We start from the raw sequence: 23492 nt of genomic DNA, 5'->3' as shown, positions 1-23492 counted from the left end.
ATGACCAGGGTGAGAAGGGTCGAAGGCTCTGATCCGAGCGTCAGGCCCTAAATGAACTGTCCATTTTTCACTTCATCAAACTTTCCAGTCCCAGTGCTGGTCGAGATAGCAGGGTTAGGAAAACACCATTTAACAAGTCGGTGGAAGTGTGATTGTGCGTCGCTGCAGTCGCCTGCGCTTGTAAATAATCATTATTCCTCTTGGCGCCTGCAAGCCTTTTGTTTGACTTGCTTCTGTTTGGTGACGGCGTGTGCTGCGCAGTGTTGCCATGCAGGCAAATAGGGCGAAACTGTTGTGGTTGTTAGGAATGTGTAAACAGCTTGGCTTGTTTCAATTTTCACTTTTTCCCCCCCCTTGTACAACAAGCTGGAGCTGAAACCGCACAGACGAGTCCTCCCCCGAGTCAAAGTGCCGTCGATGCCGATACTTCTGCTTTTCATTTCAAATGCAGCATGCAACATGTCTGCCTCGCATTCGCACCAGTTACACCTACGTTTGCTGTCGGCCTTAAAATAGACGGTAGATAACAGCTGAAACGAACCGACTAGAAACAGACTGCACCTCCAGTGTTTCACCCTGAATGTGGCTCCGATGAAAAGTCTTGTCACGGAAAGTGACACCTTTGCTCACATTTCAATGGATTTTCTTCATTTAGGTGCAATAACATGGATGTTGTTGATGTGCAGGCTGGCTCATTTGAATTTACATTCACAATAGTAATGCAGTGATCGCAGCTCCAGTCATTACAGAAGGAAAGAGTCTCGCTGTGTGGCTTCTATTGTTGGAGGAAATGGGCTGAGCTGGCTACTTAGACCAGCAAAGTGAGGTCGGGTCCTAAAGTCACAACAAGCATTGGACCAGCAAAAGGCCTGTGCTCATTGGTTGGTCTGATCCGAAACACAGCCCACTGAAAAGCTCAAGGCTGCCCTTAGAGGAAGGTTCCCTAGTCACTGAGGGAGCATGAGAGAGTGTTGAAGATCACACTCAGACATCAATTCAACACTATGTTTTGGGAGGAAACCAGAGTCTTCTTCCTCTGTGGGCTTTTCCCTTCAGGGGTGGCCACAGCGGATCACCTCCGTCTCCCCCTGTCCTCTGCTTCCTCTTCTCTCAAACCTCATGTCCTCCTTCACCACCTCCATCACTCTCCTCTGTGGCCTTCCTCTCCACCTTCTGCCTGGCAGTTCCAACATCTTCATCCACCCATGTACTGGCTCTCTCTCTCTCTCTCTCTCCTCTGAACCATCTCCATCCAGCCTCTCTGACTTGGTCTCCTGAACACCTGAGCACATGTGCTGTCCCTCTGATCCTATCATCATCCCAGAGAGAAGCTCAGCATCTTCATCTCTGCTCCCTCCAGCTCTGCCTCCTGTCTTCTCCTCAGAGCCACTGTTTCCAAACCATACAACGTTGCTGGCCTCACCAGCCTTTTGGACACGTTCCCTTTCAACCTTTTGTCCCACATCACACCTGACACTTTTCTCCAATGATTCCATCCTGCCTGCACCTGCTTCTTCACCTCCCTCTCACACTCTCCATAGCCCTGCACAGTTGAGCCTCAGTACTTCATGCCCCCCACCTTCTTTAGCTCTGCATCCTGTAACTTCACCTTAAAAACTCCACAAGGAGTTGGTGGTGACGCTGCAACCCTATCCACCACTTTAGGGTTTTTAATTCTAAATACACAACTTTTATTCAAATAACTACTTGTATTCATGTTTTTTAAGTGTATACCTTTGTCTCAGTCTGACACAGGAAACATCGGAGCTCATGCTGCAGTTCCTCATCACTGACTGTGATTTTAACTGGAATCCCGTCATCCATTTTTGAGTTATTTTCCTAGCAGACAGACAAAAGCTACATGACGACTGCACATTTGCTGCGCTCCTCAGCAGGTTGCAAACCCCTGTAGTACATGCTAAAAAGCAACTATTGAAATATTGTTCCAGATGTAAATGTACCTGTAGAAAAATCCACTGCACTGAATGTTTAAATATTTCAGCAGTGCTCTGCGTTAAAGCTATTACACTGTAATAAAGTCATCTGGGGATGATGAATGGGCGTCTCAGACTCGACTCGCCGAAGCTCCGTCGACGCATTTTATGAAACAAGTGCACCGCATATATAAAATAATATACATGTGTAGGATTAGTCGGTGGAAACTGGAGAAACACGCGCGTTACGAAAGTGTTCTCCCTAAGCATGTCATTTTTAATACAGCGCGGTGCTTCTGACCTAAAAAAAAACAAAAAAGAAGCTCCAGGTGATGACACAAATACACAGGTCCCAGTCATTTTATCCACTCTTGTGTCGATTTAGCACAACCTGATAAGCAGCACAAATCTGCTGATTCGGTGTTATTTACTCCCCACGCAACACATTTTTAGATATGATTCAACAGCGATGTGTTGAGTGTAAAAATATCAGTCGGGATGACGACAGATGGCCAGGAGCAACAATATACGTGAGGAATGAACATGTGAGTCAAAAGTCATGACGGGATTATACACAGTATTACACACAGTACACAGACAGGCATATTACTGCGTCTGGAACAAAAACAAAACAGATTTGTGTTTTGGGATGACAAGCTAACAAGGAAAGTACGTGCTCGCACAAGACGTCCAGCACGGTCTCAAGCGCTATTCTGGGTGGACAGATGGCCTCCAGGAGAAGCGCGGAAATATTTACCCACCAGTTTGTCTGCGGCGGTGAGAAATGCTACTGTATAGATTTTGAAAATGTGAATGCACCACAACAGGGAGCAATAAAGTCCGGCGTGAATGGGCTCGTGGCTCCGTGACGGATGGTTTGGCTGGGTGCTATACTGTCATGGAGTGAGGGGTCAAAACAATGCCACAGTAAAGCCGTAGAAAAGACTACAGTGCATTGCTATGAAACTGCAGCCCACAGAAGCGGGCTTATTATCTACATATTTCTCTGCCTTCATTTGGCAGGATTAATATTTGCTGTTAATGCAATTCTTCGGTAGTGAATGCCCCCCTCGGGAGGTTGCCAGATATATGCATCCTGCACTGACAGTTGGGCAGCGAATGCAGGCACTATTCCTCACACAATGGCCTGGTGCAGCAGGAGCAGAGGCTAATGTTACAGTCGTTGTCAATAAAGCTAAGCAGAGTGGCTCTTTTGGGAGGGAATAGCTGCCGCGTCCGAGGAAGCCTGGTGGCAGGCAGGGCCCTTCTAAACGCAGACAAGCACAATCTCCCCCGCAGCGGCTTCCACGCATGCAAAGAGACGTCTTCGATCCGACGACTTAAACAAACATCTGCCTGCGCACAGTTCCTTTTTGCAAAACTGTAATTAGTCACTTCTAGAAGACGGAGTGAAACTGAAGTGAGCGCAGCAGGACGGGAGGAGGAAGCGTGATCGGGCGTGGGAATAGTAAATGATGGATCGTGAGCGGAGCCCCAGAAGCTGCCAGTGTGAGGGAGTCGCAGCCACATGTCTGAGAGTCAACATCACATGGGTGATTTGGGCGGGCGGGCGGCCTCAGATGAAGCCGAGCCGTGCGCTGGGCCAGCTATTTATAGTGGCGCTGGAAGAACCTCCGGTAGTGGACAGGGGAAGTTCTCCAGCTGATTTATGGTCCTCAATCGAAGCCATAATAATAAACTGTCAAGTGACGTGCCAGTTTTGTTTTTAATTTATGGAAGCGTGCGGCTAATAAAGCTGTTGATGTCTCCCCCATCTCTCCTCACGCAGAGCTGCCCAGCAGTCCAGGTGGTCAGTTCACATTCCGCCCGCTGCCTCCGCCGCCGCCTCCGCCGCACGCCTGCACCTGTGCTCGCCCGGCGCCCTACACGCAAGTCAGCCTGCAGAGGAAGACCATGCCGTCGCGCTGCCAGGCCAGCCAGGGGGGCCAGGGGGCAGACGCCGGCACGGACCAGGCGCAGCTTCACAACAGCTGGGTGCTCAACAGCAACATTCCCCTGGAGACCAGGTGAGGCTGCTCGCTAGTTCATCCCGCCCCAACAGCTAGAGTTATTTGGCTTTCTGGAAACCTTTGGATATTAAAGTGTGAAGAGGCAGCAGGCTGGAGGAGTCGGAGCATCACTGAAACACCAACTTATACTTTCTTCATAAGAAGTATGGCTAGACCGATGATAAAATATGCGTCAATTCAGAACAAAATCTGCTAAATTTTATCTGACACAAACTTGGGATAGAAAAAGCATGTGCTACTGATGGAAACATGATTGTACAAAAAGGCTTTGGTGGCTAGATCAGAATGAATGTGATTTCATTTGTGTTAAATGAGTACTTCTGCCCACTGCTTGACTGAGATCTGAAATAATAGAAATGCTAAATATGACGCGGACTCAAGCATCCTGCACTTTATAGACACTTTATATGGCCTGCACATAAGATCACTTTGTTCCTGAAGACAGTGCCTCGTAAAGGAACATGATTTTACCTGAACTTGAATAAATAAAAAAAGGTGTTGAAGTTGAAAGTGTGAGGAGGATTGGGAATCATTTGGCAGGAAACAAGGGGAGCATCTTGTGAATGAGATAGAGCTCTGACCTTCCCAGAGATGCTGAGCTTGTTGAACAACACTGAGTCAATAATGAAGTGAGTATTGTCCACAGACCCAGAGATGACCATCAGGTTGTCCGGGACATCACCAGCCCCACGTGACATCCAGCAATGCTGGTGGACATGATCTTAACAATAAAACAACACAATAATATCAGTAGTGCATTTGCTTTTCATTGCTGACTCAGTGGTTGTCAAGCAACATAGATTTTTTATATATATATATACATATAAACACCACTTGAGCCAAAACAACTTGTATATTAAAGACAAGAGTGTTTTTCTGTTGGTCACGCTTATTCTATATATAAGCCATCTAACTACACTCTTATGTTGTGCATTTTTGTTTGTTGTTTTTCGTACACTGCTGTGTCACTTTTTGAATTCTCCCACGGCACAGCTCACCTTACAAAATGCTGTTGACAAAGCTTTGATGGGTCGAACATTTGTACACAGTTTGGCACTCAGGTGACACATACGTACAGATGCTTCACAGCATGTTAGCCTCAGCAGATGTTTGGTTGTGTGCATCTTAATAGTCAGCATTCGAGTCAATTCTCAATTCAAGGTTTGTGTTGTACACGGTAACAGATGTCAAAAAGTAAGCACATTAGTTTTTCATCTGACAAGCTGGCACTAAAACATGTAAATTATAAATCACATCTGCAGCTTGGTCTGTGGTCTGTTTGTGGGAGTCACCAAGAGAAATTGTTTCTCAGAACTTAAAAGGAATAATTTTCAAGAAATCGTTGTGTATCACTAATCTCTACTGAAGATCTAGTACACGACTTCGGTGTGATACTGAATTTGCAGGCTGATGGTGAGAACTGAGAGAAAGAAACCCCCTGAAAATGCTCTTCTCTTCCAAAGCCACGATGTTTCGGATACTTTTACAGCCGTTACTGACTTACGCTTTCATTTCCGGATGGCTTGTTGTGAAGCAGCGGACCTGAGTCAAGTCAAGACCATGAATAGAAATGTAAAATCAGCGCTGCCTTGCAAATGAGTTCAGCAGACTGTCCCATTACAGTAGAAACAATGCGTGTCTTAAAGGCGCAGCCCTCAACATCCCCAGCATCTCTCATCATTAAAAGCCTCCCTTTAATCTCACAAATGAGGACCATTAGATGGAAAAGAAATTGGCAAACCTTCCTAAAATTCCGATGAATATGGAAGAAATGAATGAAGCGTAACATCAGCGCGGCCCATTACGGAGCCGCTGGTCGTCCAGACTGTGCGAGAGGGGCCACCGTTTAGATCTCGCTGGGGAAGGTTCTTCCTTTTTGGGGAACAGAGTGTTATTCCCCGAGCAGTTGTGCTACCTGATTTCCCTTGGAGATGAGCCGCTGGATTTGTGTCCCATCAAACGGAATTAAGCCTTTGCTTGCTGCATCAGTAATAATTGAAGAGAGAATTATTGAGGAGATCTGCATTTCTGAGGCTGCTTTGGGGAAGAAGCGGGAAGGTGCAGCAAGACCATGTTTGCATGTTTAATGAGGGCTGTGGTGCTGCACGCGTGAGGAGAAGAGGAGCTGTGAAGAAGTGATGCGTCGCAGCGTCATGAGATCTTACCTCCTTTAAAGCAGAGGAAGGATGAAATTAGATTCAGTGGCAATTTCAATTCATCATTTGCTCGACGGCGGTTGGAAATGGACAAGATGTGTCAGAGGTGCATGAAGATGAAGTTCTAATTGTGGAGTGCGACCTTGAACCCCGTCCTCTTGTGTATCAGTCAAAGAGAAGCTGCAAATTTCACTTTGTATTGTGACAGAAATGCCAGATTTTGCAGCAAATTAAAAAAGAAAACTGTGGGGAAAGTTAGAGCGTCCGTTACTGTCGAGCAGAGGTGGGTGATTCAATTTACTCAAGGGCCACATTATAAACTGTGACTGTTGTGAGGGGCCATCATCGAAAGAAAGACAGTGGTGACTATAAGACATGATGGAAAAATATCCAAAATATATACGTCAATTACAAAGACACAATGAACCTAAACAGATGAAATGTAAGTACGTGTATTAAGAAGTGTAAATATGCCATGAATCATATTGAAATATTTCAATTTATATACTTTTAATTTGACGTTCAAGATAAAAAGACAATTTATCTCAAAATAGTTTTTTTCATTTTCAATTCAAGATTCCTTCAATGTATAAACACACAAAAATGGCCAATGAAAAGAAGAACATGGTAGTATTCAAACTACCATGAAGTGGTGGTGACTAAAACATATCAGTTCTAGTTTCAGTCTAACGTCGAAAGGGCCACAAACATGCAGGCCTTGGGCCACATGTGGCCCCTGGTGTAGAGTCTCAGATTGATTCAACTACAAAAAAAGGGAACAAACAAGATGGGCCCCATACTTTGCGTTATTCTGACACTACTTTGAACAATACGTCGTGGTAGGATAAATAGCTTCTGAACACCAGGAACAAATAAAGCCGACTGTACGCACACAGACAACTCAGTACACGCTTGTTTTTGAGAGGAGTTGGTAGAAGAAATGGGGGGAAGTAGATGAAATCCTGAGGCAGAAGTAGATGAAAAATGCAGAAGCACAATAGCACAATCTGGGACACGAGTGAAATGAAACTGACTTTGGGGACAGGTGATTAGCAGAAAGTGCATGCTTGTCACTCGCTGGATAATCGTCGATCCAAATACGGACGCGGCTGAGGACGTTCTGGAAACTGTTCTCCAGCAAAGAGGTTGTCAGGCTGGAATTAGAAAACAGCTTCCATGATCTTTCCAGAGACATGGTAGTGGTGTGGTGACTCTGAAGTCCCAGTCAGGAGTCACACTCGCGCCATGACTCGCGGTGACCAATGTACTACTCTCCTGACTTCCTCAACTCGATGAAACTGTCTGGAGATAAAGGGACGTGTAAGACTCGGTGTGCCGGGTCATTGGAGACGAGTGAAGCTGCGCACCATCTCCGGAGTTGACCCTTAATAAGTGGGGCTCCATTTCTTGCTCATGAGCCTGATGGTGACACACCCACGATCTCCTGAGCACCATTTCCAAAGGACTCTTCAATGTAATGTTTCATTTTGAAGCGCTCTAGTTTCATCTTTGAGAGATCTGCTTCACAGAGAGTTTGAGGCGCCAGAGTGGTAAGAAGAAGAGGCGCCAGGTTTAGTCTCCAGACAAAGCTGTCAAGGTCCACCTCCCTCCTCCCTCCTCCCCCGCAGCCATGAACCCAGGGTCATGGCCTCAATAACAAGATCCTGTACACAGGCGGCTGAAATGGCCTTTCTTCAGGGGCGGACTACAGTCTTGGTTTTGGTCAGTCCGGGGAGGTTGGCGTTTTCTCCGTGGCTCGGGACGGTCCAAGTGAATTGAGGCTATTGGAATCTGGATCATGCCCTAATTTACCAAGTAGATACGAGTTTCTTTCTCGTCTAAACCATCATTTCAGCCACCATCTTGTAGAGACAGCTCATCTCACACATTCCAGGGAAAACAAGCTCCAGCGAAAGAGATGTGTCCAGTTTGGTTCAGTTAGGTAGGAAACGACCCAGGTCAGTGATTCTTCACCATAGGGCCGGGGCCAATGGTTGGGCCGCGAGCGCCTCCTGGAGGACCACTTAAACTTTGTTTGGGCTGCGAGGCTCTCGAGGCGCACAGTTTTAATCCATAATATCATGGCAGTAGTGTGTCGCTACATTGGCTTGACAGCTGCAAAACTGTGATAGTTAGCAACTGTGGAGAAGTTCTTGAAAAAGAATAAAGGACAACGAAAATGATCTCGCCCCCCGCCAACAGTAAAAACTGTTCAAGAAAGTACCTGTTGTAGCAGTTCTGAAAATTAATTTTATGTCGACACTCACTTACACTTTATTTATATCTTCTTTGGGCTTTTAGTTTATGATATTTAGACATGGTTTTATTATATTTATTTCATTCAGAATTTTATTCCCTTTTTCACATTTTCATCAAGTGTATTTTTTTTTCTTTAGTAAATGTGATGAACATGACTTGCACCTGATTCTGCTGCTGGTTGGACTTTTGCATGACAAATAAATATCTTTGTCATTTCACAAGGCTTTGGTGTCTTTACATGTAAGTAGATTAAATATGGCTGTTGGTCACAGATGAAAGAGTCATGGATCAGTTCTATTGGATGGTCAAAAAGGTTCAGAACCCTTGGCCTTGGTAGTTCCACTGGAATAACAAGTGTAAACATCGTAAAAGTGAGGAACAGGCCATGAACAAATGGCTCTTTATTGCTTTCCTTTTTCAGTTTTCCATGGTTATTTTAATATTTAATGGACAAAGGACAGTGAAGAAGAGTGGGCAGGGAAGAAGCGGGGGACGAGAACTACCTTCGTAGAAGGAGAGGCAGCCAGAGGGAAACAGAAGCTTTAGAGGACAGTTGGAGGAATCGGAGATGGAGATCGTGAGGTTGTTGGATAAAGAATGACTTGTGTTGGCAGTCAATGGTTCAGTTTTCAGCGCTGAATTGCCTCCATTGTCTCTTGATACCACCCAAAAGCAGCCAAAGTGTGTTGACAAAACAAGCGTTCTTTCTTTATAGGAATCTAAGTACAATTTGATTGTGCACTATTAGTTCAGAGTCATAAAATCGAATGACATTCACAGTCAGCTACGTTTATTCCCTCATAACTCTGATATCATGGACTTTTCCAGCGTTTGTGGACATGGAGGGACGAAGAAACAGTGGCTTATGTGAGTGAAACGTATGAGCGTATCTCCCAGATTTCTACAGAACTTCTCTGATGATTTTGTCCTTTCATTTGTTTTACTCCGAGCCTGCTGTAGCTATCAGCTCCATTTCTGGATTGAGATGAAAGATTTATCTGCTATTTACCAACTTGGCATTGACGCTGATGGAATTAGCAGCGATGCTTCGACCTTAGTAAAAGCGGCGATTTGAAAATGCATCCAGTATGACTTGTCAAGCAGGCTCACATTTTCGTCGATGTATTTTTCATGAATCCGTATTGAAGTGTATCGACCGCACGTCAGGCGAGATTAAGTTTGTTTGAAGTGCGCATGGATCTTCCTCTCAGCTACATATTTGTGATGTTTCTGGAGAGGTCAGCTTGTGTAAGAGGACGGATGCAGATATGGATATTCAATATATCTGCCTGGATGCCACACTGGGTGTGTTAAGGGCCATAACAAATTGTGCAACTATGAGAAATCGACTTGCGCTTCGGCTGGTCCTCTTACCGCCAAACAGACTTGAATTTGCACGTCCGCGGACACACATGACGGAAAGGTGTGCGCAGCCCTCGGAGGACCACACTCACAAAGAGTCACCCGGGTGTTTGCAGGTCCACTTAGCCTTTGGGCCACGGTCCCAAACTCCTGCAGAGAAGGGACTCTCATTTCCTTCCTGTCTGAGGGGAAATCTGCCCCACCATATGAATCGTGCGTTTCCTGGGCGTCGCCTGTGGATATTGTCTGAGAAGATCAAACGCCAGGATGAAGAAAAAGTGAAGCATTTTTTAAAAGCGCCACACAACAAGAAAAGACAAGCCGGAGCTTTGACAAATTTGACAATTTCTACTCTGGGTCTCTGCTTTTGGGCTCCAATACACCTTTAACAAAGCAATAAAAGTGTTACAGTGGACGCGGCTGGCTGCGAGATTGTGAAACACTTTTACTTTTCTGTGTTCTCTAGCCACCCGTATGCGTGAGTTTCCCTATTCCATGGTTGAACCAGCGTTGACCCGCAGGTGCGCGGTGGCTCTGTGTGCAGCCTGCTGTGACCCCAGTCTGATCCAGCCTTCAGCAGATGCTGGACGGCTGAGTGGAGACGAGACGGCGAGGCAGACTGCACGAAGATGGATGGCATCTGTCTTTCATGATTGACAGCCATAAGGGCCACGGTATAGGCAGATGCCAAGGACAATACAAAGAGGCAGGATGGCGATATGACAATCCACGGTGTAATTGGAATTTTATTAAAGCACATCAGTGGGGTATTAATGACTTTCTCGTTACATTATACTTCATCAAAGTGCTGCACAATTGCCAAGTCACATGCAACATGTTCAATGTTCAGAACGCAGCTTATCATCACAACAAGGAGCTTCTTTGTCTGAGTCCTATACAACCCTGTTATCCCACTCAACACATCTATGTTCATTCTCTGGTGCAGTAAGTGGTCGCAGACTGGGGGCTATCAGGTGGACTGTGACCTCCAAGGTTGACACTGAGTTGCCTACTCCCTTGCAAATGAGGCCTTCATTTGAATCAGCGTCCTCCTCTCCTGCCACATTTCCTGACGCCATGAAACGTGGATGCAACCCTCAGTGACAAACTTTCCTAGGGAACTGTCCCCAACTGTCCAGCAGTAAGGTAGAGCTTCAAAGCAGCTCTGGAATACACTCACTACTTCCTGCTGTGCAACACCGGAAAACCATTTAGTAAACTGTTCAACATGACCTGACCTATAGGTCATGTTGAGGCCACTGTAACCACTGTGCTGAGCGTGTCGCCAACTTGTGTAAAACATCAAAATGTCTGGAAATCCCTGTGAATATGAACCTGAGATCACTTTGCTATGCAAATCCTCATCCTTGTAATGTTATGACACACACAAGTTTCATGATCCGCTTTATTCTGTCTCCTCTCATGATACTGAAATCCTTTTTTTTTTTTTTTTTTTAAATAGGAACTTTAAATTCACTCCACATTTGCAGAGGGTTTGCCGAGATAAAGGCGGTTGTCAGAGCAGATGCGCGGCCAAGATGGATGTGTTTTTGCCGTGTATGGCCGAGGAGTTGCAAGGCTGGTGTCAATGCGGTCTGGCCCGACATTAATGGCCTGTCCTCTGAGGGCTCTTCAGAGACATTAGCCTCACCTGCAGCCGCTGACCTCACACTCTCTGCTGCGCGACAAGCAGGCTTCACATCTGCCACCACACATCATACTCCCGGCTGGCGTTGACCTCCAGAGAGAACACACTGTCCTGGGGCAATCCTTGGAGCAGCTGCACTCCAGGAGCGCCAGGATATTTATATCATACAGCCGACGACCAAAAGTCATATTCTGGCCAGATCAAACTACTATCCCAGTTAGTTGTTCTTTTCTATTATTAACCAACACACTTCATGATGTAGAGGAGAGTATAAACAAGTCAAATTGTACTGTATTTTATTGTATTTTTATTGTGGGCGTAACTCATAGTTTACTACAATATATTACTTTACTATATTATTGGGCACATATGGATTTTATCTGTTTTGCTAGAAGGCTAAACACACACACACACACACACGCTGTGTATTATTGTAAATAACCAGTTTCACTCTTATTGATATGATGTAAAAACTAGCTGAATATTGTACATGCTGAACTGTTGTTTGCTTTTTTATTTTTATTTCTATTTCTTATCTTCTATTCTATCTATCTATCTATCTATCTATCTATCTATCTGTCTGTCTGTCTGTCTGTCTGTCTGTCTGTCTGTCTGTCTATCTATCTATCTGAATAAGTACAGCACCGTCAAAAACAGCTAAACCAACTTCCGACTGAAGTTGAAACAATCCATCAAAGTTCATATCGTATCTTGAAACTTGCTATGAGCTGCAACATAGCGGTATAAAAACACAAATATTCCAAATCCATCATCAGGTGACATCACCAGGGGGGCGGGGCGAGGATTTCCCCGGTGTGTTTTTCAAAAGTGTCGCGCGATCATCAAATGGTGTTTAAGTGACAATTGAAGAAACAGTCAGTGTTTATGTTAAAGCAGGAGGAGCAGTGACCTGCTGAACAAAGAACCCAGAGAGACAGAGGCGATGCCTCCATTGTACCAGAATCTACCCACCGGCTCATCTATCCCCAAGTTTTCCAGCGATGTCAGACCCAAACCCTGCATTATCCTCCACCAATGCGTGTATCATACCACCGTTTCATGTCGGAAATGTTCCGTCCAAGCTGCCCAACGCCAGCGCCGGCCTCTAATTGCCCTGATCCACTTTTCAAATTGCATAATGTTCCGGCCCCCGTGTTTTTCCACCCACAACGTCTGACAACCTCCAATCCCTGCCCTCCATTAGCCAAACACCACACAGATGAAATGCTAGCTAGATTAATTGCCCTTCAGCTTAGCTCCCTATCATCATCCGCCATCCAACGTGTACTTTTTCATCATGAAAATGAACCTCATCTCGCTTTGACTAATGCCACTGAATAACTGAAGTAGCGGCTTTGATGATTCTAAAAAAAAGAACAGGTAAGTCATTGATCTTTGCTTGGCGGAGCTTTTTTATTCCCTTTCATATCCACGCGCCTCGTGCACCCCACGTGCATTACTCCTCTTAGCTGCAGCAGAGTTTGTCACATTTGGAAACGTTCTCCGATCCAGTACCTGAACTGCAGCTTGAAGCCGTGTGTGCTGTGCTCCGAGGGCACCTTTCAATTTTAACCGCTCAAACTGTGAATAATGTTAATGTCTTTTTACATCACTTGTTACTTGGCCAATATTGCCTCCCACCACAAATCTATTTTCAAGCATTATATAAATTGCAATGGGAGTTGCTGGGCTCTGGGAATAACTTCTCAGCCTTCATTTCAGCTTTTGGGATCAATCTTTAATGATGCAATACCTTCTCGCTAATTTGGGAGACCTTTTAGATTAAAGGCAGCCAAACATGCGGGAGATTATGGGATTTGAGCGAGTTACTCTCCCTGCGTCTTGACATGTGTGAACTGCCTCTTGAATCCTCAGCCTCGGTGGGGCGTCAGGAGCGGGCTCTCCCTTCTCCACGCCGCCACCTCAGGGGTTCTTTAAATGAGTTGCATGGAGGCGAACTTCAGAGCGAGACTGTATTCCACCGAGGGCAGATTTGCATAAAGAGAATCAGATACTTGATGCCACGAGAAAGGATAATGTCTTTGCTGTGTGGCACTAATTAGCAAGGCTCTGTCCTACATAGTCCTGCGCCCGGGATCACAATTTCCTGCCTCAAACTTATCCAGGAAGTTACAAACAGCAGCCCGACGGTGGCAGGTAGAATTTGGGACAATGCTGACTTGCTTTCTGTCTGCGGGGACGGGCGGCGGAGTGGAGGGCCGTCCTGCTTCTTATTACTCTTGTTCAGTTGGATACGGGGATGAAGACGTTTCGCTGTCTCCGTTTGGGAAACGGAATAACACAACCACACTATTACATCACTGGCTACACTTAGCGCTGCCATCACAACATGCTGCAGCTGGTGGCTACATGTACAACTGCTCACATTCACAAGCAAGTACTGCTACATGCGACAACGACCAGACCAGTATCTGCTACAGGAACAGCCACATGAAACAGTTCTGCAAAACCCACTAATGCAGCTTCTACCACAAGCCCAGACACTCCAATAAATACTACAATACAGCGACTATCTGAAGGTGTAGCGCTGCGACAAATAGGGTTACACTAACTACTATTGAAGAGGGTACATCTAGCTTAACCGCTTAAAATAATATACTGTTATTTAATGTCAGCGAACAACGACTGTGAATACTGTCACAACAGTATTCACAGTATATTAGTGAACTACCACTGACACTCAAGTCATATGGACCACCTATTACTAAAACTACCAGAGCAACCATTGTGAAATTCCACTACTACTTCTACTACTGCAATAGCTACCATTTTATTATTTTGTCGGTCTAATAACGCAAAAGAAATGTTTCCTACAAGACGACGGGGGCGGATGCTAAAATGTTGCTGGTGTGGTGGTTTACTCTGGAGATGCTGTAAGCTCCGCCTCTGCTGTCTTGCCCAAGCTTGACCGACGTTCTCCTTCGCTTTCAATTGTGCTCATTATGACCACTGTATTTGATGAAATGCTACAACAGCTGTCTTATTATACAGATAAAATCAATGTAGGGCACTTAAACGTAGGGAGATGTGGGTGAAAATACAACAGAAATAGATGCTACATAAAGCTACACACTTTAAGTGTAGACTGGGTTTGTCAACACACTTGTGTTTCTTCGGATAAAAGCCAAGTTTTCAGTCTTTATGTGTGTTCTTCAAGACTTCTCGAAGATACATATAAAATAGGTGACAGTGAACTAGTCGGCTAACCTATTGATGTTCTAAGGCATCCAGAATATCACCTTTGGGATGTTGTCTTCCTTCACCAGTCGGCCTGAAACTGTTACTCAGACAGTCACCATTCAGCTACGCCGTTGAGCGCGATGCGGCGTAAAAGCCTCATTTAATCAGAAGAAATGCCTCATAATCTATTCAGCACTTAAAATTCTGTTGCAGATGATTATAAGTCGGCCCAAGGCCTCATGTTTGCCAAGCAGCCCACTCTCAGCAGCAGGTTTAGAGCCTCAGGAGGATGTGCTTCCTGGATGGTTCGCAGGCGCCGCCTCTCCTGCAGCTCACGCTGACCTCACCTGCTGAGCAACAATGGACCGCTGCAGGTGACCATGAGGGCGGCGGCAGTGTTCAGGCAGCCTCAAGTCCGACGAGGTCAAAAGTTGAAAGCAGCCCAACCTCTCAAAAGAGCATTTTAAACAAGAAGCTTGAGCCGTTTCAGATTCATGAGTGGACGGCGAGTGTGAGGGATCAGGATGAGGTTGGTGGAGGTGCTAAGTGAGGTCATGAAGAGGGGAGGTGTAACTGTGATCAAGACGCTCAGCAGGAGGAAGCTGACTCGCTGTCACAGCCAATGATGGAGCAGAGATGTAAACAAGGCTCTGGGTTCAGGGCTGCGCCTTTTCTGTGCTTTAACTATTCATCTGAAGAAGTCTGTCAAGCAGTGTGATGAGTTGGCTGATTCTCCTTCTCCTCCAGACACTTCCTCTTCAAGCAAGGCTCTGGCTCATCGGCACTGCTGTCAGGGGCAGGGCAGGGTTACCCCCTGACCTCGGGCACGGTCTACTCCCCTCCACCAAGGCCTCTCCCGCGCAGCAGCGTGACCAGACCACTGTTTACCTTCAACAAGCCTCACCGCTGCTGCAACTGGAAGTGCACGGCTCTGTCCGCGTCGCTGCTCACGCTCACCCTGGCTCTGCTGCTCACATACGTCATCGGTGAGTCCACGGTCCCGTCGGGTCGGCGAATTGTCAGGAGGCAGCTGCTCCTTTGCGTAGAAAAAAACGGAATGGTTTTGACGCCTGAACCCCGTCGTAACATGATAGTTATAGGACCGGCAGTTATATCACCTAAATATGAGCAGTGGTTCATGGCGAAATGTGGTTTCAGTTTTGCTAACTTTAGTACAAAATCCAGAGCGAACTGATGGCACTGGATGACACCCAGTATTTATCTTGCCGAAGTTATCAACGGGACTTCTCACCTCATCCAGTGGTGATGGCAAAACTCGGCCGAGTGCAGCCTCATCAGCACGGCGCCATCCTTCACTGATGTTTCCCTCCTTTAATGACCACTGCCCAGATTGGTGGGGCCGCGGTCAGGGATGGCTACCTGCCGTTCCTTGAAATAAAAGGTGGCTGTGCGGCGTTTGTCTTGTCTCTTCAAGCAGCTCTGACATCACCACTTAGAGCTCTGTGACTGCTGCCTGAGTCACAGTGGCTGCATAGATTTAAGAGACGTGCATGCGTGCGAGACTCGTGGGTTAAAGTGATGGGCGCATTAACCCGCCAGTCAGAATCACTGCTTCTGACTCATGTCGTGCGTCGTGTTATATGTGAGTCCTGTTGACTTCACTAGCTGCTTAGATGAATCCCTCATATCTAAGGGAGTTCCTCTGACTCATTTCCATCCCTGAGTCATCACCAACTCAAGGACTGACATCTTGTTTGTAACGCATAAATAAAGCAGTATTTATTTTTCACAAGTCAAGAAACTCCCTGGCAGTTGTTTTTGAGTGCAGAACCTGTTTAGTTCCATCACATTAGCATGTCATAATATCGGCCAGGGATGCACACAAACAGATGTCTAAGAGCCAACTGTTGAGGTTGGACAGGCAACTCACTCAAAACAACAAAAATGTGTCTGTAAAAATGATGTTGGTCAGAGGCCGGATAAATGCATGTTTTTCACTCCTTTTGTCTTTGAAAGGGCAACCTCAAGCTGTGAACTTGAATTTTTCGCTATGAAGAGTTTTTGAGAGTATAATATCAGTTTATGTAGAAAATAAATAAAGAAATGGATAACTGGATTTTTAAGCTTCTTAACATGGTAGTAAGGCTAAAATAATGTGAATAACAAACTAGGTGTTAAAGCTACCTGTTTGCCGTGACAAAATTTCACTCTCAGATTTGTTATTCATTTTATCTTCCAAATGTACAAGTTTACTGTCCGAGTGTTTTTAGCTAGGCCGATCTGGAGTGAGCAGCCTGATGGTCTTCCCTCTCTCACTGACAGTTGAGTCGTGTTGAGGGAGCGATATAGAATGTGAACGAATGGTCCCAAACTAGTCCTCTGTCACAACATGATAAAATAAAGCACTTGACAAACCATCCTACCTACAACACAGTCTGTGTATCTTGGTCTTCCTCAGTGAAGTCATCGCTGCGGTGGCATGCATTTGTTCCTTGTGCTCAGGATAAACCCATCAAGGAGTTATGGTACCTTAACATGCACGTGTCAATCATGTTGACGAGTTAAAGAGTAGCAGTTCTGTGGCCACAAATCACAGGTCGCAATTTTTTAAGGTCAAGGCAAAAATAAGTATTCAAATAAAATGTATTCTTCTCCTTCCTTCATGTAAAGTGCCTTATGAACACATGGCATGAAATACCAGGCCTTAGGCCTTGTTTGATGAGTCATGGCAAAGTCAAAACAACATGACAGCTTGACCCGCTACGTGAAATGAACCAGCTTCATGCGTATGGATCGGATCGGACGTGTTCTTGAAAGGAATCCAATACCTGATCCAGTCCGTTTGATCCAGTCTTATTCCCATAACTATCCTTACGATGACGTCGTTTTTAAATGAACAACAGCCTAATATTGAGACACCTGAACGCTGCACGCTGTTCTCAATGTAAACCTCTTTTTTCATATCTGTAATAGCCATATTTTGTTATTATTGAAGCAAGGAATGGGTTCAGATGCTGTGAGCCTCACTGCAGCCGACAGCCGCCATCACCGCTGCTTTTCTTCTCATCCATGAGTGAATGGAAAAAGAGCACTGAGACATGTGAATCTCCATATGACACTGGCTTCTGGTTATGGCCCTGTTTATTGCCGTCTATGATTCAATGTCCTTATCAAAAGCTGAGAGTTCAGGGCTACGGTTCATCACTGACATCATCCGTTCTCTCCTGCAACACGCTACATTTATTCATCGATCTTGTTCAATTGCATCAATCCAAGCCCAACCTTGGCCCGGCTCCGCGCCGTGGCACGTCCGCGCGAGCGCAGACACCCGAGCCCCGCCAGTTCATTTACCGCCTGTGGTGGCGCTCAAGGTCACAGCGGAGCAGTCAGGGGTTGGCATTAATCACACGCGTGCGCGCGCGCGGGCGGGCGTCACAGAGACAGACATCACACACAGGCGGGTGAATCCATGCAGATTAATCCCCCGGCTGAACCATGCTATTCCATTAATGTCCCGGCCCCAGTAATTAGTGCATGACTGTGGAGTGTGAGTGATGACTTGGAGACGACATCACCTTTTAATTGGTGTCATGCTCCGCTCCTGCTTGGCAGTGATTGATCTCTGTGTTGACGTCGTCATGGCGACCGCCCCAGGACGTATGGGCCTCCAGCGCGACTGATATGTTGGCCACTAAATCAAAGGTGTTCAAATGGGAGATGAAGGATGGAGCGCGACTCCTTTGTCTGGAGCTTGAGCCGCTGATCTCCACATGATCAGATGCTCGCAGCACAAAGACGCTCGGCCACTTTAACCACCAATGAAGTCATTCACAGGCTGACTCCAGAAAAAAAGAAAAACGATGGTCATGTCTCTTAAGATCTGCCTCGCGGACACGGGCGCTTCACGCGGGTGATGTCTTGTTAGCGTTCGTCTTCTAATAAGGCTGGGCAATAATCTCATCATGGACTGAGGACAGGATGCAGAATGATCTTTGGTACCAAACACACTCGCTCCCTGCTTGTCATTCCGCACTGCCGCACTAACATCCAGACAGTCTGCACCGTGGATCGACACATTTGGACACATCAACTCGCTCGACCGAGACACTTCATTTAATGCGGATTCTCTCGCAGGCCAAATGATCACGTATTTAGAATGTGCTTTGATGCCAACAGAGATGCCTCACCACATCCAAACCTTTGTTTGACATTGTATCATGAAGGGGTGGCCGACCAGTCCGAGGCTGAGAGCCACCTTGTTTGACTGTGCTGCTGTACAGAGCCACATGCTACAGACACCTCAGGCTGTGAGGCTTCACCTGAGCAGCCTCTCACCTGACTCAGTATAGCGGCTCAAGCTCATCCCTGTGTGTCACCAGGTGCATGTCTTTTTCAGACTCCTCCATTTGACCCTGATCCTCCTGGAAATATCAAGCGGCGTAGATAGAAATGTGGGCGCCTTTGACTTGACTCCTCTATGTTTGGACGTGGCTCCTGCCACCAATAACGTGGCCCTGCTCTGTGTGTGTGTGAGCCACGCTGCAGACTGGAGCGTCTCCTCTTCACGGACTTCACCACCATCAACAGTGAGTCACAGGTGAAACACATGCCAGACCTTTAGTTGAGGGAAGGACAGAGTCAAGCGTGGAACTGAGTCATGTCAGTGGTGTTGATGGTGGATCCGATGAGGCTCCAAGCCTGAGGACCACCACTCACATTGCCATTGCACGTGCTCCAAGCCCCCCTCCCCAATATTTGGATCTTACTTTTCGTCTTACTTTCTCCTCTTATTTCCTGGATAAACGATCACCTCCACAGAAACTGGACTAAAATCGCAGCCAATTCAGCGGCTCATTTGGCGAGGAGCCGCATGAAACTGGGGAAAGAGCCGCGGGTCGGCCAGCCCTGCTATATAGCTGTGTTTTTCAACCTTTTTCTAGCCACGGCAAACTTGGTTCACTGAAAAAACCGCGCGGCTCACCACCACAGGAACCTGGGCCAAAGAAAATACCCATTCATTTGTGAAAAACTGTAGCTACTGACACTCGGCTGTTATTTTGCCATGCTATTTGCAGAAACAAAAGCGGTGGGCAATAAAACTTTCAATAACTGTTTCCATTTCATCACTTCTCTTTTGCATGGTTCTATTGTAGTGTGGAGTTTCCAGACCAATCCTTCGCTTCTTTGCCTGAATCATTCTTTCTCTCTTCACATTTTGGAGCACATTATTTTTGTTGTGCATTTAGTTTTTCACCAACTTTTAAACCACTGAGCAAACTTTGAGAGTCTACGAGAATCAACAAAGTTGGGGAGTGAGGCGTCACATTAGCTGTGTTAGCTGTGTTAGCTGTGTTAGCTGTGCGGTTCAGACGGTCTCAGCCTGACAGTCTCTCACGCACCCCGGTTGAAAGACGCTGGTATAAAGAAAGCCACAGCCATCTTTCGATTTCCACTGCTACAGACCAGTCGCTCCACATTGAACTGAACAATTTGAAATGTTTTCTTTCTAATCTAAAGCCTCTCTCAAGTCGAGATTAATGCCGCAACAGCAAACAGTCCCTGGTGTCTGGTGTTGAGTTAAGAGAATTTAATTACTCTTTATCTCACGGGAAGGGAAAGCACACGCTCGTTTATGTCCATTAGCATGTTTCATGTTTGATTAAGCAAAGGAATCATTGACAGGTGAGGCGACGGTACATTCTGGCCACTCGGCTCACACACTGTGGCTCTGCCTGAACGGCTTGTCAGTTGTCTGCCAGTATCGCTCCACTCCTGCCGATAACTCGCTCTTTAGCCCAGAAGAGACTCATGTCTTTCCATTCATGCCACGGCCATGTTGGGGAAAAAAACAATCGGTGCTGGAGGTGGTCCACTGTAAGATCCTCTGCTGCTTTGTGGCCACTTCTTCCTCTTCCACAGACAACTTTTTGCAGCAGCCGGTAACTGAATAGTCTGATGGAGCTCAGATGAATCCAGGCATGCAGCACAAGCAGGGCCTCGGTCCCAGACTTCAGCAGGAGGATACAGCCTGAGAAGTCTAAACCAGGGTTGGCCCGCCACTGGCTGTCAGAGCTCACTGGTCAGGAGCGCACGTTGTCCTGCCACACACCGAGAGAATAAAACGGAGATAAAATCACGCCAAAGCAGGTACTGTAAGTTAGCTAGCTGCATGTTGACATTAACTCAGTAACAGCCAGTTAAAATGGTTTTCCTGACTAATCAACCGTGACAGGAATCTGTCATGAAGTCTACTCCGTAGAAGGTGGTGACGGATGAAATAAGAATATGTTCTAAAGCTGCTAGATGTTTCATGTTCAGGTTCAATCACCAGACATGGCTGTTCTGGTGCACTTAAATCCGGTTAGAAATCCTGTGTTGATGAAAGCAAACAGTCTTGTTACCGCTGACATTAAAGCAAGTTTCATGTTTGATACTGCAAGAATGCTCTTTAACAGAGTGTTGTGTACCTTTGGTTATGTTTATGTTCTTTACCCGATGGCGAAAAAAAATCTTAAGTTGTGTGATTTTTATTTTCCTTTGAGTCTGTTTTAAAAGCAGAAGTGTTTAGGTTGCACTGAGCTGGTCTCAAAAATACATGTAAAATTATGCAAAAAAATTTATAGTTAAAAAAAATATTGTGATTTTTCTTTGCCATATCACCAACCCCTTCTAAACCACACAATACTAACCAAAAAACTGTCAGCAACTAAAGTCCGATGAAATGTCAGAAATCACTGGCACAGTGTGACTGGCGCTGTTTGTATTGGCCACATAGTGAAGATGGTTTGGAGCGGATGAAAGTCAACAGGTGGAGCAGTGAGCACGTCCAATGGAGGAGGAAACAGACTCGCCAAATGTAAGTCACTGGTGAAATTTCTCCTGAGATTCTCGCTTATTCAGAAAGACAAGGTCAGACCACATACAAACGGCTTGCTTTATGAGCTAAGAGGAAGCTTTGGATTCAGTCTTTAGGGTCACGGATTGAAAAAAGACTAGTCGTTTTGCCTTGTCTAGACTGGCTCAACAGAAAAGGCTTTTCATGTTGCCAGTGAGTTCAGGTGACAATGTTAAAGCCCTCATGCGCTTGAATTTCCATTTGAAGTCATGTGATTTCATTTGGCATCTCAGGATTGACGCAGGGTGAAATCCTACTGAATGATTTTGGTAGTAAGTAACGTCCCAAAGCCGCCTCTGAATCATGTGATAATGACTGCCATGTGAAGACGGTGCCGATGAGTGATTCTCACTAGACTGAGTGGAAACAAGGTGTGAGGTTCAAGGTAATGTCATTTCCAGGAAAAGACTCGAGCAAATCTGTTTTCCAACCACTTCAGCAAGCTCTGATGGAAAGGTCCATTAACTTGACAGGAGCATCCCCAAGCTACAGTGCCATGCGATCACTTGACCTGGTTTGGGGTTTTCCCTTCGCTGTTCCCCTGAAGTGGCTGCAAGTCAAGGTGACTCGGTGAAATCATAACAAGTCTGACCCCTTTAAAATCCTTAGAAGTTGTCTAATCCACTGGCTCTCCATTCAACGTCCATTTGTTATAGTTTCATCAGAACCAACTTGTGGGTGGTTTACGCCCAGAATTGATGTGCTGTTTTCTGTGGAATCTGGAAAAAAAAAGAGCTGCTATCGAGCTGCTGGTCTTGGAAAGACTCCAACTTGTTGGATGTCGGAATCACACACATTTGAATCCATCTGTCTGACTTAAAGCCACACTCAGCCACTTAAAATAATTGTTTCTCCAGCACAGTTACAATTGTGTAATTACAAACTGTCCTGGAAATTGAAGGGTTGTGTTTGCATCTGTTTATATAACGAGAGAAATGCAACTGAGCACCAGTCTACTGTAGTCAGTTCCGGCTCGGTCTCCACTGCCCTCTTTGTCAAAAGTCTACATCTTGAATGTCTCTGATGTTTGCATGCTGCAGTAACAGTCAAAATCCCCCCATTGTGGGAAGAATGAAGGCAGTGGAATGTAATCTCACCAATAGTGTTAAAGTGGCTAGACGCCATTGTCAAGTTTGCTGCCATCAAAACCAAAGCCTTCCCCACATGATTCCACACCAAAGACCTGGGCAACAGAGAGACTTTCCCAAGTTTAGTCAGGAAGATGACGCCACCTTCCTAAGTATGACTTGTGACCATGAAATGTTCAGGTACATTTCTGAAAATGAACCGTGGCGACACCTCCAAGTCCCGCAGGCCAGTCGCGGAATGGTGACGCCTGACCTTTTCCTGGTGAGACTGCCAGCCAGGTGAGTCGTGGAGTCCAGACTGAAACTAAGGAGCAGAGTGGTGTGCTGCTCAACCTTCTAAGTTGAGAGTAACCAAAAAACACCTACAATTATGACCAGTCCTCCAAGCTCATGGTGCAAGTGGCGTGACTTCATTTGAAATGGAAAGTAACCCGGCGAAAAAAAACCAGCCCCTCATCTTATGGATCAAATTAGGCCTCCAATTAGCAGAACAATAGGACGCTGCATGATTGCGGAGATGAAGCTGGGCCTAAGTGATTGCAGAAAATGCCCCCTGCTGTGATTGGCCGAGGCGCTGCTGGGCTCTGTCTGTGGTGCCCTCCTCCCCTCCCCTCCCAACCCCCCGCTGTCGCATGGGCTGTGAATAGCTTTGTTAATTTGTTTATCTCCCCCCCAGCCCCCCCGCCTCCCGCAGACGCCGCTCCTCACCCGGCACCACGCGGCCGTCAGATATGAGACCCCGGCACGATGACTGCCAATGGGCCATTTAAGGAGAGATGGAGGACAGATTAAGATTGCATCTGTAATCTTGAAGAATATTGCCGCGGACCTCGCGCCTCATTATCTATTTCCAGCCACCGTGAAACCAAAAAAACACCACCTACGAGCGTGGCTTTGTTTTGCTACATCCTCTGTTTGAACTGCAATGTGATTTGAGTGAGGAGAGATGACAGTCATC

At 46.1% G+C, this 23492-nt stretch overlaps 1 protein-coding gene across 3 annotated transcripts in view; it reads left to right on the top strand.

Moving 5' to 3' along the window:
• The window catches only part of tenm1 (teneurin transmembrane protein 1), a 229552-nt gene that overhangs the window by 72138 nt on the left and 133922 nt on the right, over positions 1–23492 (top strand). For all 3 annotated transcript variants that reach the window (XM_053879956.1, XM_053879955.1, XM_053879954.1), the window contains 2 exons: positions 3724–3961; positions 15338–15576. In XM_053879956.1, the coding sequence (XP_053735931.1) occupies positions 3724–3961; positions 15338–15576 (477 nt within the window). The remainder of the gene's footprint in view (positions 1–3723; positions 3962–15337; positions 15577–23492) is intronic.

The sequence above is a fragment of the Synchiropus splendidus genome, chromosome 11 (assembly GCF_027744825.2).
Source record: "Synchiropus splendidus isolate RoL2022-P1 chromosome 11, RoL_Sspl_1.0, whole genome shotgun sequence".
NCBI lineage: Eukaryota > Metazoa > Chordata > Actinopteri > Syngnathiformes > Callionymidae > Synchiropus > Synchiropus splendidus.
Note: the sequence above shows the minus strand (reverse complement) of the source record. Positions and strands in the feature narration are given on the sequence as shown.